The sequence below is a fragment of the Nannobrachium achirus genome, assembly GCF_963921795.1.
Source record: "Nannobrachium achirus genome assembly, chromosome: 2".
Taxonomy (NCBI): domain Eukaryota; kingdom Metazoa; phylum Chordata; class Actinopteri; order Myctophiformes; family Myctophidae; genus Nannobrachium; species Nannobrachium achirus.
The window spans coordinates 28,352,606-28,367,869 of record NC_137811.1 but is presented as its reverse complement, the minus strand read 5'-3'; the positions used below and the strand labels follow the sequence as shown (position 1 = coordinate 28,367,869).

At 39.6% G+C, this 15,264-nt stretch overlaps 2 protein-coding genes across 2 annotated transcripts; both read left to right on the top strand.

Annotated features, from left to right (window-relative positions):
• Positions 1-347: 347 nt before the first annotated feature.
• On the top strand, positions 348-6,678 carry LOC308297395 (C-reactive protein-like; the record flags this gene model as incomplete). Its single annotated transcript, XM_080740805.1, has 5 exons — positions 348-470; positions 3,786-3,888; positions 4,467-4,758; positions 5,227-5,400; positions 6,601-6,678. The coding sequence occupies exons 1-5, from the start codon at positions 386-388 to the stop codon at positions 6,676-6,678; spliced, it is 732 nt and encodes a 243-aa protein (XP_080596931.1). The 5' UTR covers positions 348-385.
• A 2,376-nt stretch (positions 6,679-9,054) lies between these two features.
• On the top strand, positions 9,055-13,677 carry LOC308297384 (serum amyloid P-component-like; the record flags this gene model as incomplete). The annotated part of the gene is made up of 4 exons (XM_080740795.1): positions 9,055-9,109; positions 12,019-12,121; positions 12,794-13,085; positions 13,459-13,677. The coding sequence occupies 4 exons, from the start codon at positions 9,055-9,057 to the stop codon at positions 13,675-13,677; spliced, it is 669 nt and encodes a 222-aa protein (XP_080596921.1).
• Positions 13,678-15,264: the final 1,587 nt, after the last annotated feature.

The window sequence follows — 15,264 nt, the reverse complement described above, 5'->3', positions numbered from 1 at the left end:
GAAAAGTGCTTCCACAACTAAAATCAAACCTTGGGGTATGTAGATGATATGCTGAAAGTTTCATGCTTCTTTCATAAAATGCTCAATACCTTCCACATAATGAGCTTAACCGCCCCAGGAAAAAGGAACCTGTCGATCCACAGTCTCCACCCAGAGGAGTGAACAAACTCACACAGCAACCTGACAGTCACACAGATCAGCACAAGGTAAGGCCAAGACGTGAGCAGAATAGTTTGTTAGGCTACTGTGATTTTATTTGAATGTTGTAATTAATACACTGCAGTCACAGCAGGCTATGAGGACAGATACAGCAAAGTAATTTGGGATCTTATTCATTCAGGCCTACAGGCAGTATAGCTCATTTAATCCTATTTAACAGTATTTCATGGTATCTGTTTGTGTTCTTTCATGCCAGATGACGTTCCTCCTGCTGTTTGTGATGTTGGCGGCATGTGATGCTACTCCACAAGGTACAACACATAATTATAAGAAAATATTTTGGTTGCAGGGTAACATTCTAGACCCACAGCCGTACAGAGAGAGAAAGACAGGCACATAGACCTACAGTACAATGGAATAGATGGATAGATTTGATTTACTTCTCAAAGGTAGGGAAATTATGTTTTGGGTTAAACCATTTTTTTTTAAATTTCCCCTTCCTTTTAGGTCAAAGCTCTATATAGGCTAATGATTGGTAATCATTGCCAGAGTGTTTGTCCAGTAACCTCATCTCCTCATCTCTCCAACTCTTCAATAAACAGAAAATTACAACTTCAGTTGGGTTGACAATTTCAATCAGGAGAGAGTAGAGCCTAGTAAGCCTACCAATTCATCAGCTCCATGTCCAGTATCAATGGGGTCTGCCTATTTCTTTGTGTCATCACTTCCAATTTCATCTGTTCATCTGTGATCTGAGTTCTCCTGAATGGTACCACAACCTGATTTCTTTCTTTTTTAGTTTTTGTTTACTAGAGCTGGAGAGACAGAGAGACCCCTTCTTAACACACTCTATATAGCAATGCTATCAGAATATAGAGCTATTAAACGCTTATTTTAACTAAATTAACTTAAATATCACTTACCCTAACTTTAATTTGAGTTAATCTTCTTTCCTCTTTGTTCTTAATGTTCCTCTAAGCCAGGCATTTCCGGTGCTATCCATTATTAATGAACGTCTAATGCTTTTCAAAAGTTGACGGATGTAAACATTGTACAGTATGTCCAAAACCATTACTTTCCAGGAAATAAGGACCTGTATTCCAATGTAGTTCTTACTTAGTCAAAAGTGCTTGTTAATACTTTTCATTATAACATGCTTCCTATAGTGACATGCTTCCTAGTTTCTTCTTCTTTGAGCTGTTTTTGTTTTTTATTCGCACTGATTCTTTTGACTAACTAAGCATTGACTGTTATGGTCTCTTTGGACTCTGGATCTCCGTGGACACTGTACTATTTTGATAGTTGTGACCTAAGACACTTTATGTATATATATATTTATATATTATTCGCCCCCCTCTCTTGATGCACATTCTCTTTACTGTTACAGTACTGTTCTTGTTTCTTCCTACCTTTTTTTTACAGTTTAGGCATTTAGCAGACGCTTTTCATCCAAAGCGACTTACAATAAGCAGATACAACATGTCAGTACATCAACAGCAATATAACAAATGCATATGAATATCAATCTAGAAAAAATATATATATAATCAGTAAAGAAAAAAGGTTCTAAAAAAAACTAAAAACAAATGCTAACTAGCTTCATGTATGGTCATTGAGTGTTTCAGTAGTGCTAAGGGTTTAGGTGGAGTCTGAAAAGGTGAGTCTTCAGTCCACGGCGAAAGCTAGCGAGTGAGTCCGTTGTTCTAAGTGCGACAGGGAGTTTATTCCACAACTTGGGGGCCAGGAGGGCAAACTGTCTCGGACGAGTGGATTTTTGCCCTGGGGAGCTCAAGTTCCCCAGGGCGCTCAAGTTCAACCAGCTCAAGTTCAAGTTCAACCAGCGAAACTAGTTTTTTGAGGGCATGACAAGATTTAAAGGAATGTCACAACTATCTTGCAGTGGTTGAAAACTTACGTAAATGTTGTAGTTAAGTAAAAGTATCAATTCTGCAATGTAGATGTACTCATGCAGAAAGCCCCATTTCCAAGTTTTCAAATGTGTACAAATCTTTAGAAAATAGGCATTTTTCAAATGGCCAAATGAAATGAAAAGTAACGTTTTCAAATAAATGTAGTGGAGTTAAATTACAACATTTGGATCTGAGAGTGGAGTAGAAGTAAACGTATTTGAAATGTGAAATACTCAAGTATAGCACAAATACCTCAAAATTGGACTTAAAGGAGCTATAGTCAACTTTTTCATTGTAGGGCCGACACTTTGTTTACATCCTAGTCTATAGACTATGGCCAAAATGATTATGATATCATTATTTTACGCTCTTTGTGGTCATTTTTGAATATGAAATATTTTCGAAACATTATTTTTATTTTAGCATCCGTTTTTCAAGAAAAAGTTGACTATAGCTCCTATACGTATATATGTACAGTACTTAAATAAATGTACTTTAATAGTTACTTTACACCATGGCTATTTTGATGCAAACAAGGGCTTGTTACTTGGTTAGAGGTGAGCTAACTTTAAGGTTGTGATCTTATTGTGATTGCGACCGTAAGGTCGCAGTTTAGTATGAAAACCTCCACCGGCCGTCCGTCGGTCACACGTGCGGTCGACCGCACGTCACACGTGCGGTCGACGTGTGATGAGGTCACGATGAGTCATCTATGCCCAAATATAGATTTCTAGGTCAGATGGCCCATAGAGTTTGTGATGTCAAACCTAGCAACCCAATATAAACAAACCTGATGTCAGACCTGAAGTATCCTTTTATACCCATATATGGAGATACAGAGATCTCCATATATGGGCATATTAGAAAGCCCATATATGGGCATATACGGATGACATCAGGGATATCCATATATGGGCATAAAAGGGACAAGGGCTTACAGTTAAGAGATCTCCATATATGGGCATATCAGAAAGCCCATATATGTTCATATACTGATGACATCAGGAATATCCATATATGGGCATAAAAGGGACAAGGACTTACAGTTAAGAGATCTCCATATATGGGCATAAAGGGACAAGGACTGTTACAGTAGATATAGAGATGTCCATATATGGGCATAAATGAACAAGGACTGACAAACACTGAGATCTCCATATAACCTATGGGAATATAAGGGACGAGGACTGTCAGCTTGTAGACCTATTTTCTAAATATTGTTGTACATTAAAAACTTGAAATGGGTCGTTCTGCATAGTACTTGGGATTTGTTGATGTAAATGTTCACATAGAGTGTAATAATTGGTAAAACAAACTTTTGGCCTATTTGTGGAGATAAGCGACCAACGGTCGCTTATCTCCCGATTAGGGAGTCTTACTGGTTGTGGACCCCCAGGCTGTGTGGATTGAACCTTAATCGCAACCATCAAGTCGCAAGTCCTACTATGAAACTATGAAAACTTTAAGGTTGTGATCTTATTGTGATTGTGGACCCCCAGGCTGTGTGGATTGAACCTTAATCGCAACCATCAAGTCGCAAGTCCTACTATGAAAACCTCCACCGGCTGTCTGTCCGCCACGTCACGTCACACTTTTGGCCCTACACTTTTCTCCGAAACCGTTGCCCCTATCCTTGCCAAACTTTGCACACACACTCCTTGAATGGCAAACCAAAACCTCCGCCTCTGATTTAATCATCTGTCATTTTCTGTTCAGATCTTACAGGTAAAATGTTCACCTTCCCACTGCAGACCAACACACATAGCGTGAAATTAATGACGTCTCAAGACTCCTTCGCAGCTGTGACTGTTTGCCTGAGGTAAGTTCATAGTTGAGCTAATCTAGGAGCAACCTTATAGAAGTTAGCATGTATGTACAGTAAATGTGAAGTTCCTACTGTATATCACACAAACATGAAACGGTTAAGAAAGAAGTAGAAACAACGGATGAAATGTGTCCTATAACTAGAACCAGAAAAGTGCGTTCCTCAGAGCACAGATCTACTGTAAGTCTGGTTGCCTATTTAGTAGGGAACAGAGTTTTTTTTTTCTCTGAAAGTATTGCGATACTACATCCTGGAGTATTGGGAAAATAAAGTATTGCAATATATTGCAATATTGATTATACAAGTGAAAGTGACTTGGGATGATTGGACGTTACATTCATGATATGTGACAGACACACACACACACGCACACGCACACGCACGCACACGCACACGCACACGCACACACACACACACACACACACACACGAACACACACACACACACACACACACACACACACACACACACACACACACACACACACACACACACACACACACACACCACACACACCACACACACACACACTATAATGAACTTAATAATGATAATTATACATCTGCTTTCAGCTCCTTCACAGACCTCACCAGGAACCACGCCCTCTTCTCCCTGGCCCTTCCCTCCAATTTCAACGCATTCATCCTCTCGGCTAGTAGCACGACTCAGATCGCTCTGCATGTTGGAGGTCCAAATGCGAATTTTGACGGGCAACAGTACACACTTAACACCTGGCACAAAGTGTGCGCCACCTGGGATAACACAACTCAACTGGGACAAGTGTGGGTGGACGGAAAACCCTCTTCCAGGAAATTAATCAGGTTTGCAGGCATCAACGGAACCCCAAGCATCATACTAGGACAGGTAATAATAATTACTTACCTACTTCCTCCCACAAGGTAAATTCAATATTTTCAGCCCAACCCAGCTGATTTGCTGCCCACAAGGAGCGTGTGAGCAATTAGGGGTTAAGAGTCTTGCTTAGGGACGCACATCAACATTGTTACCCTGGCCTGAAATCGAACCTGGAACAACCAGGTTCCCCAGGCAGGCTCCCTAACCATTCAGCTATGCCACCCCTTAAAGTAGTAGTGTTAGGTAGTGTTGTACAGCTACAAAAGTGCATCTTGCATCATAAATATTCGCATCTATAAATATTTTATTAGATATATCAGATCCTAGCTGAAATTATTGTTTTGAATGATAAATAAAACAATATGACATCCAATGAAAAACAGTACTGAAAATGTGTATAGTATCGTTTGCTTTATTTTGGGTACATGAAACCTTGTTAATGCTCCCTCTAATATTGATTATCTTCCATGCTTACAGGACCAGGACTCTCATGGTGGTGGGTTTGATGCTTCTCAGTCCTTTGTTGGGATGATGTCTGACGTCCACATGTGGAACTATGTCCTCTCGCCCTGTGAGATCCAGCGTTTCATGGACGATCTCAACTTCACCCCAGGGAACGTGGTCAACTGGAGGGCTCTGGATTTTGAGACTGTAGGAAATGTGGTGCTGGAAGAGAATCAAAAAGGATGTCATTAATTATTATCAAAACAATTAGACCCAGCCGGTGGAAGATGGTCTCATGTTCTCTGGATCTTGAGTGTAAATGTATATTATCTACTCAACATCAGAATATCCAAACTGTGTATGTCTGTTTTGAATGTCCAATGTGATTAATAATAACTATTAAAACTGTTAACTTTTTTTTTTTCCTTTCTTGTCTTTACACCAAGTTAAAAAAGGGCCATTTATGTACACTCTTTCATTCACGTTATTTAACTATACTCCATCACTCTTGAACAACTTGGACCAGGTTAATTGTTCTAGTGATGTTGCACAATAAAAGGCACCTGAATGTCTGCATTCGATCTTGAAGTGTTATAACCTCTGACCCTTTAGTGTCATTAAAACTATCTGTAGTGTTCTTATCCACCACTGACCACCAGATTACTGTGTATTAATTTTAGGAAATAGGACTGGTATTAATAGATGTTGCCTTTTTGCAAAACAACTAAACATCCCATCATGAGAGGAACTACTTTCAAAGTAAAATGTATGGGTACCCTTTTATTTTAGTTATGGGTTTGTCTCACTAAAAGCAGCGTTGGGGTCAGTTTTAAAGCTACAATAGAAACTGTGATTTTACGATTGGTAGAGTAGATATTTTGTTATATAAATATTTTCTTATAATCACTGTCTAAAGTTTAGACAGAGATTATCAGACAATATATAAAAAAAATAGGGCTGGGATGCTATTAAACATTTTTATCTAATTAATTACAGGCTCTGTGATTAATTAATCGCAATTAATCGCATTTTAATCGCACATCGATATTTGACCTGAGAAGCATTCTTTTCAAGTAAAACACATTTTGTTGTACGAGTGAATCAACGAGTGAGTTTTTTAAATCTAAATTTCGCATCCACTGGGCCAAGCAAAGCGCTCTGATCGGCTACTTCTCCCTTTGCGTTTGTTGTCTCTTCTTGATTCGTGCATCCCCCTATGATCGGTATGCCCGAAACTGGAGGTTCTGTGGTGCAAAAACTAAGTGCGATTAAATGCGTTAACTTTTTAATTGCGTTAATTTTCTGTAATTAATTAATCGCAATTAATCAGTTAAAGTCCCAGCACTAAAAAATATATATATCTACAAACACATCCACATGTGGAACTATGTCCTCTCACCCTATGAGATCCAGCACTACACTGACGATCTCAACTTCACCCAAGATAATGTGGTCAGCACATTTGCAGCATGCAACCACGTCTAAAATCAGGCATTACTCTAAACAGAGACTACTTACTGCTACAGTGGCAACTATCCCTCATCCTATGCCCTCCAACAGAGACAGTGTTTCACCACATCTGAATATCCTCAAATGGAAATATCAGAACTTCTCCCTTACTGATAGCATTAGACCATTTAAGAAGTGATGAAGTCAGGAATAGAATAAAGATACCTTTGGTGATACATTTAAACACACAGTCGGCGACCTGGCCAACTCGGGAACGATGTAAATAGGGAATGAATGCCCCGCCCTTTAATGCAAACCCCATTATACCTGTTGTCATAGGACCCGTTTTGACCATCTGTTTGCCTGTGTCCATTTATGCCCATATATGGAGATATCTGTTATCTGTCTGTCTGTCTGTCAGCGTCCATTTTATGTCCATATATGGAGATCACTGCAGATATAGTTCTGGGTCCATTGTATGCCCATATATGCCCATATATGGAGATATCTGTCTATTTGCGTCCATTTCATGCCCATATATGGAGATCTCTGTATCTGTCTGTCTGTGTCCCTTTATGCCCGTATATGGAGATCTTTGTGATTCTGCGTAAACTTTATGCCCATATATGCCATTTGCGTCCATTTTATGCCCATTTATGGAGATCTCTGTATCCGTCTGTCTGTGTCCCTTTATGCCCTTTTATGCCCATATATGCTATATATGGAGATATTCCGAGATTTTTTGTTGACTCATGTGGCGTACGTGATGTCAGAGCCTTTTATGAGTGATGTCACAATGAGTCAGCGCTTGCGCCGATTTCCTCCGGAACAGCCTGATGTCAACAATCAGCTCCGTATGGAGATATTCCGAGATTTTTTGTTGACTCATGTGGCGTACGTGATGTCAGAGCCTTTTATGAGTGATGTCACAATGAGTCAGCGCTTGCGCCGATTTCCTCCGGAACAGCCTGATGTCAACAATCAGCTCCGCATAAGGATATTCCGAACGTTTCGGGCCGGTTTCGGAAAACCGCGCGTCGGGTCGGGTCGAGGCCCGGCACTGCACTCCGTGCCGCGGCGGGGAACGCGCATGCCGAATCTGAAGCCGGTGGGACGAACGGTTCTCGAGATACGCGGATTACAGACAGACAGACACACACGCAGAGACTTCTCGCATTTATAGATAGATTACTATTTGAATTTTTGCAACTTTTTTTTTTTTCTTCACTTTGAACACCGAACAGGAAAATACAATAATCTTGTGTGTGTGTGAAGAGAAACAAATATACTGGCCATCATCAGTATATTTTAAAAGGCCTTTGATGGCAATTAATTAATGTAGTGAGAGGGCACCATGTTGGGAAAGTTACTTTAAACATGTAACTTTACTTTACTGCTTTCAAAAATAACTTAGTTGGTAGTGATGCTTGAAAAGTTAAATTAAAAGTTGTGATGTTTGTTGCAGAGTGATACTGTACATGTAATAGATTCAGTAATTTTAACATTAAACAAGCTGAGACTGGTATAAAGACAGACTGCCATTCCCACTTGTGTTTTTTTATATGTTCAATTATGTTTTGTTTTTCCTGATTATGTCTACATTTTTTATTTTATGATATGCATTCTCATACTAATCATTACCATGACTTTATGTTGCAGTGCCATGACCTTTAATTACAGATCTCACCATTTCCTTTTGTTACAGCCTGTTGGCCAGCAGGGAAAATCTTTCAGGGAAAAGCTTTCTGCAAGCTGGTGTAATATGACTGTCATTTCTTGGTTTCATCTGGCTATGTCATTTGGTGTCTGTTTGTGCGTATGGTCAGGTACACATTACCGGTACATTATGTTATTTTTGTTTGTTATGTTATCAGCATATCTGTTGAAATGCAGCAGGCTGTAAGGATTGATTAAGTAGATAAATTAGCACTCTGAATTTAGTGACACCACCACCAGTGACCTTTTCATTTTCCATGAATAACACTTTTACAGTAATACCAGGCTACTTCTGTAATGCTCATCCTAAGTGTCTAAAGGCAATTAATGGCATGAGTCACTTCTAAATGCCTGCTGTTCAGGGACCTGCTACATACTTTTTTTTAAAGTTCAACGTGAATTCTACTATTTCACAATGATGGAAAGGATAAAGGAAAATCTAAAGGGAGAAACCCGACGAACAAGGAAGGAAAAAGGAACCTGTCGATCCACAGTCTCCACCCAGAGGAAATATAAGAGAGGCGATGAGTTCACAACCTCACACAGCAACCTGACAGTCACACAGATCAGCACAAGGTAAGGTCAAGACGTGAGCAGAATAGTTTGTTAGGCTACTGTGATTTTATTTGAATGTTGTAATTAATACACTGCAGTCACAGCAGGCTATGAGGACAGATTTGTGTTCTTTCATGCCAGATGAAGTTCCTCCTGCTGTTTGTGATGTTGGCGGCATGTGATGCTACTCCACAAGGTACAACACTTAATTATAAGAAATTATTTTGGTTGCAGGGTAACATTCTAGACCCACAGCCGTACAGAGAGAGAAAGACAGGCACATAGACATACAGTGGAATAGATAGATAGATTTGATTCACTCCTTAAAGGTAGAGACATTATGTTTTTGGGTTAAAACCATTATTTATTTGTTTTTTTAGTTTTTTTCCCCATTCTTTTTAATGATTGGTAATCATTGCGCAGGGGTCTTCAACGTTTTCAGGCTAATGACCCCTTAACTGAGAGAGAGATGAAGCAGGGACCCCCACTACGTATTGTAAATGTGTGATGCAGATTTTCATCGATTTCACAGATAGATTCATAGACTTGTTTGACAGCACTGTCATCAGTCTATGACTCTGTTGGATTCGTGTTTTTAGTTAACTTGACCTTTCACTCTGTACTTGGTCTGCTCTTTTTTTTTTTTTACCTCTACACCAAACCTATTTTGCGCTGCGAGGCGTTGAGAGCTTGTAGATCGGCTATTTTCGGCTAAAGTTCTCCTCAGAATAGGGATGAGAGGGTTCAAGTTGTTAATTTAAAAGAATGATCCTACCACTAAGATTTAGCGGCCCACCTTTAGTAGTGTTTGTTCAGTAACCTCATCCCCTCATCTCTCCAACTCTTGTATCCAAGAAAATACAATTATAAATTACAGATGAAAACTATTCTATGGCTATCTCTGGCTCATTTACATAGAAGTGAAAACTGACATGTCGATTAATGAGTACTGTCCCTGTCAAATAAATAAATAAACAACTTCAGGTGGTTGACCATTTCAACCAGGGAAGATTACCCATTTATCAGCTCCAATTCCAGTACCAATTGGGTCTGCTTATTTCTTTGTGTCATCCAATTTCACCTGTTCATCTGTGATCTTGTGCCCTGTATGAGTTCTCCTGAATGGCACCCGAGCAACCTTTCTTTCTTTCTTTTTTAGTTTTTGTTTACTAGAGCTGGAGAGACAGGGAGACTCCTACTTAACACACTATAGCAATGCTATCAGAATATAGATTCAACGCTAATTTTAACTATTTTAACTTAAATATTACTTACCCCAACTTTAATTTGAGTTGATCTTCTTTCCCCTTTGTTCTTAATGTTCCTCGATGCCAGGCATTTCCGGTGCTATCCATTATTAATGAACGTCTAATGCGTTTCAAAAGCCGACGGATAAACATTGTATGTCCAAAACCTGTATTCCAATAGATCCAATGTAGTTATTATTTAGTCACAAGTGCTTGTTAATACTTTTCAATATTTATAAAACCGACAACTATTACTAAATTCAAAATTCTTCAACATTTAAAAAATTAAAAAAATAGAAGATGTGCAAGCTCGAGCATGGTGTGCTGTTAGTCTGCCATTTTTTAATAGCCAACGCAAAAATGTTAAATGACACAGATGCTCAGCGCATGTTGGCCAAAAGATTCATGGAAAGTAGGGATTGGAAAAACATATACACTGTATTTTAAACACTGTATTTTAACATAGTGAATTCATGTTTTATTTATTTGTCTGTTCGCAAAATAATTCCGGAACAGCTGGGCAGATTTTCATGTTGTTAATGTTGTTCGGAGGAGCTCAAGTTCTACCGGCTAAACACGTTTTTTGTTTGACATGGAAGCTATAGTTGTATTTTCCATTAAGGCGAACACGCATTCTATATCTTGATGAGGAGGTCTTAGATCATGCGTATAAGTGGGTAAAAAACAGATACCATGCATGATGAGTGATCAGAGGAGGGCATGACAGGATTTAAAGGAATGTAGAGTCACAACTATTTTACAGTGGTTGAAAAGGTACTTAAATGTTGTAGTTAAGTAAAATTATCAATTCTGCAATGTAGAAGTACTCTGTTGCAAATAAGTCTGGAATTCAAAATGTACTTAAGTAAAAGTACAAAAATATTGGCATAAAAATATACTTAATGTACCAAAAAGTACTCATGCAGAAAGCCAAGTTTTCAAATGTGTACAAATCTTTAGAAAAGAGGTTTTTGAGGGGCACGGTGGTGCGTGGTTAGCACTTCGCCTCACAGCTCGAAGGTCCTGGGTTCGATTCCCGCCGGGGGAAGCTGTGGGCGCTGGGGGCGTGTTCCTCCACCCGTGTCATTAGCACCCACACCCTAGGTGGGGTTGGCGATAGGGCCTTTCTGTGGTGAGTTTGCATGTTCTCCCTGTGTCTCCTTGGGCATAGGCCCTCACACAAAAACATGCAGTAGTCCTGGTTTCTATACTACCTCCCCCTAGCCAGCCGGGTGCTCCCCAATGTCCCCTGGCGCGGCAGGGGGAGAGCGGAAACCAGGGACTACAGGTTAGGTAGTCACCGGGTGAGAAAAAATGGGTTGCAAAAAACGTGGGATAAAAAAACATTTAAAAAAAAAAGAAAAGAGGCTTTTTTCAAATGGCCAAATGAAATGAAAATAAATGAGGTGGAGTAAAATTACAACATTTGGATCTGAGATGTAGTGGAGTAGAAGTAAAAGTATTGGACTTTGAAATACTCAAGTAAAGTACAAATACCTCAAAATTGGACTCAAGTACAGTACTTAAATAAATGTACTTAGTTACTTTACACCATGGTTATTTTGATGCAAGCAAGGGCTTGTAACTTTGGTGTAACTTATTGTGATTGCGGACCCCCAGGCTGTGTGGATTGAGCCTTAATAATTTTACAGTATGCATTCATTCATGCAGATTGTATAGCAAGGTCAATTCTAGGTGTTACAAAAAAGTATTGTTTCATATTAGTTTTACATCTTATTATGCAAAATGTCTATTGAGCCAAAGGTGTAAAAGCACAGACCACGTCATTTAAGAGCAGCCCCGTTGTTTTTTCATCTCAGATGCAATTTGTTTTCATCATCTGTCATTTTCTGTTTAGACCTTACAGGTAAAATGTTCACCTTCCCACTGCAGACCAACACACATAGCGTGAAATTAATGACGTCTCAAGACTCCTTCGCAGCTGTGACTGTTTGCCTGAGGTAAGTTCATAGTTGAGCTAATCTAGGAGCAACCTTATAGAAGTTAGCATGCATGTACAGTAAATGTGAAGTTCCTATATCACACAAACATGAAGCGGTAAAGACAGCCTACTGTAGAAACAACAGATGAAATGTGCCATAGAACTGGAACCAGAAAAGTGCGTTCCTCGGACTCAGAGCACAGATCTACTGTAAGTCTGGCTTGCCTATTTAGAAGGGAACAGAGTTTTTTTTTTTCTTTTCTTTTTTTTTCCTCTAAAAGTGTTGCGATACTACATCCTAGAGACTGGAGTATTGGGAATATTGATTATATTGCCCATCTCTACTACCCAGGGCTGTGTAAGTCTGGGTGCAACTTGGTCCCCTATAGTAACAAGTGAAAGTGATTTGGGATGATTCATGATATGTGACGGGCACGCACGCACGCGCACATGCACACACACACACACACACACACACACACACACACACACACACACACACACACACACACACACACACACACACACACACACACACACACACACACACACACACACACACACACACACACAGGCACCTGATGAACATATCCAGATTCAGACGCTGTATGTTATGATTATACTGAAAAGTCAACTGACTAACCAGAACACTATACTGAACTTAATAATATAATTATACATCTGCCTTCAGGTCCTTTACAGACCTCACCAGGAACCACGCCCTGTTCTCCCTGGCCCTTCCCTCCAATTTCAACGCATTCCTCATCTTCGCTAGGAGCACGACTCAGATCCGTCTGCATGTTGGAAGTCCAAATATGGATTTTGACGGGCAACAGTACACACTTAACACCTGGCACAGCTTGTGCACCACCTGGGATAACACAACTCAACTGGGACAAATGTGGGTGGACGGAAAACCCTCTTCCAGGAAATTAATCAGGTCTGCAGGCATCAACGGAACCCCAAGCATCATACTGGGACAGGTAATGTTGTACAGCTGCAAAAGTGCGTCTCGCATCAATACATATATTAGATACATCAGATTGTAGCTGAATGAACATATTGTATATTGACCATTTCTCAAGTCATTTCCATTCTAAAACAAGATGGTTCCTGTTGCCAAAGAGCAGCTCAAGTAGCTATAGAATTTACCATTACTGTTTCCACTTACAGTATAACACTATGTATGACCTTCCTTCAGCCTTCAGGAGGTCTACTTTACAAATAAAACAATATAACATCCAATGAAAAATAGTACTGACAATGTGTATAGTTTTGTTTGCTTTAATGTGTATTTTGGGTACATGAAACCTCGTTAATGCTCCCTCTAATATTGATTCTCTTCCATGCTTACAGGAGCAGGACTCTTTTGGTGGTAGGTTTGATGCTTCTCAGTCCTTTGTTGGGATGATGTCTGACGTCCACATGTGGAACTATGTCCTCTCGCCCTGTGAGATCCAGCGTTTCATGGACGATCTCAACTTCACCCCAGGGAATGTGATCAACTGGAGGGCTCTGGAGTTTGAGACTGTAGGAAATGTGGTGCTGGAAGAGAATCAAAAAGGATGTCATTAATTAATCTAAAAAATATTAGACCCAGATGTTCTCTAAATCTTAAGTGTAAATGTATCTTCTCCACACCAGAATATCCAAACTGTGCATGTCTGTTTTGAATGTCCAATGTGATTAATAACTAGAAATACTGTTCCTTCGAAACAGTGTGGGCTCGATTCCAACCCAACAAATAGGATACTTTAAGGTACTGTAAGGTACAGTACCCTACAGTATTGTACTGTACCTTACTATACTGTACTGCACCTTACTGTACTGTACTGTACTGTACTGTACTGTACTGTACTGTACTGTACTGTAACTTACTGTACTTTACTGTACTCTACTGTACTTTACCTTACTGTACTTTACTGTACTCTACTGTAACTTACTGTACTTTACTGTACTCTACTGTACCTTACTGTACTGTACTTTACTGTACTCTACTGTACCTTACTGTACTGTACTGTACCTTACTGTACTGTACCTTACTGTACTGTACTTAACTGTACTCTACTGTACCTTACTGTACTATACTGTACTGTACTCTACTATGCCGTACTGTAACTTACTGTACTGTACTCTACTGTACCTTACTATACTGTACTTTACTGTACTCTACTGTACCTTACTGTACTCTACTGTACTTTACTGTACTCTACTGTACCTTACTGTACTGTATTGTACTTTACTGTACTGTACTTTACTGTACACTACTGTATCTTGCTGTACCTTACTGTGCTGTACGTTACTGTACTTTACTGTACTTTACTGTACACTACTGTACTGTACTGTACCTTACAGTACTGTACTTTACTGTACTCTGCTGTACCTTACTGTACTTTACTGTACTCTACTGTAACTTACTGTACCTTACTGTACTGTACTTTACTCTACTCTACTGTACTGTACCTTACTGTACTTTACTGTACTCTACTGTACCTTACTGTACTGTACCTTACTGTACTGTACTTTACTGTACTCTACTGTGCCGTACTGTACCTTACTGTACTGTACTCTACTGTACCTTACTATACTGTACTTTACTGTACTCTACTGTACCTTACTGTACTCTACTGTACTTTACTGTACTCTACTGTACCTTACTGTACTGTATTGTACTTTACTGTACCTTACTGTACTGTACTCTACTGTACCTTTCTGTACTGTACCTTTCTGTACCTTACTGTACTTTACTGTACTCTACTGAACCTTACTGTACTTTTACTGTACTCTACTGAACCTTACTGTACTGTACATATTCTATGTGTTCTAGATCTACATTTTTGATTCTGTGTTTGGGAACCAGCAACTGTCAAATGGACTCCAACTGTAGTGGAGTATATTGAGTGCATATACTGTAGGCTAACAATCCCAGATCACATCTGTCCTCCACTATGTCTATAACCAAGGCGTTCTTCTATGTGGCCACTCCAGACTGAGGAGTGGAGCATGGCTTTTATTGTGTTTGTGGATCTGACTTGGAAATGCATTGGTTTTGATATCTCCCTGACAACCAACAACAACCACTAATATGGCTGACTGTCCCTGCGGGCTCTAGGATATATGGCTATGGGATTTACATCCCATCGCCCGGACTTGATTCTTGAT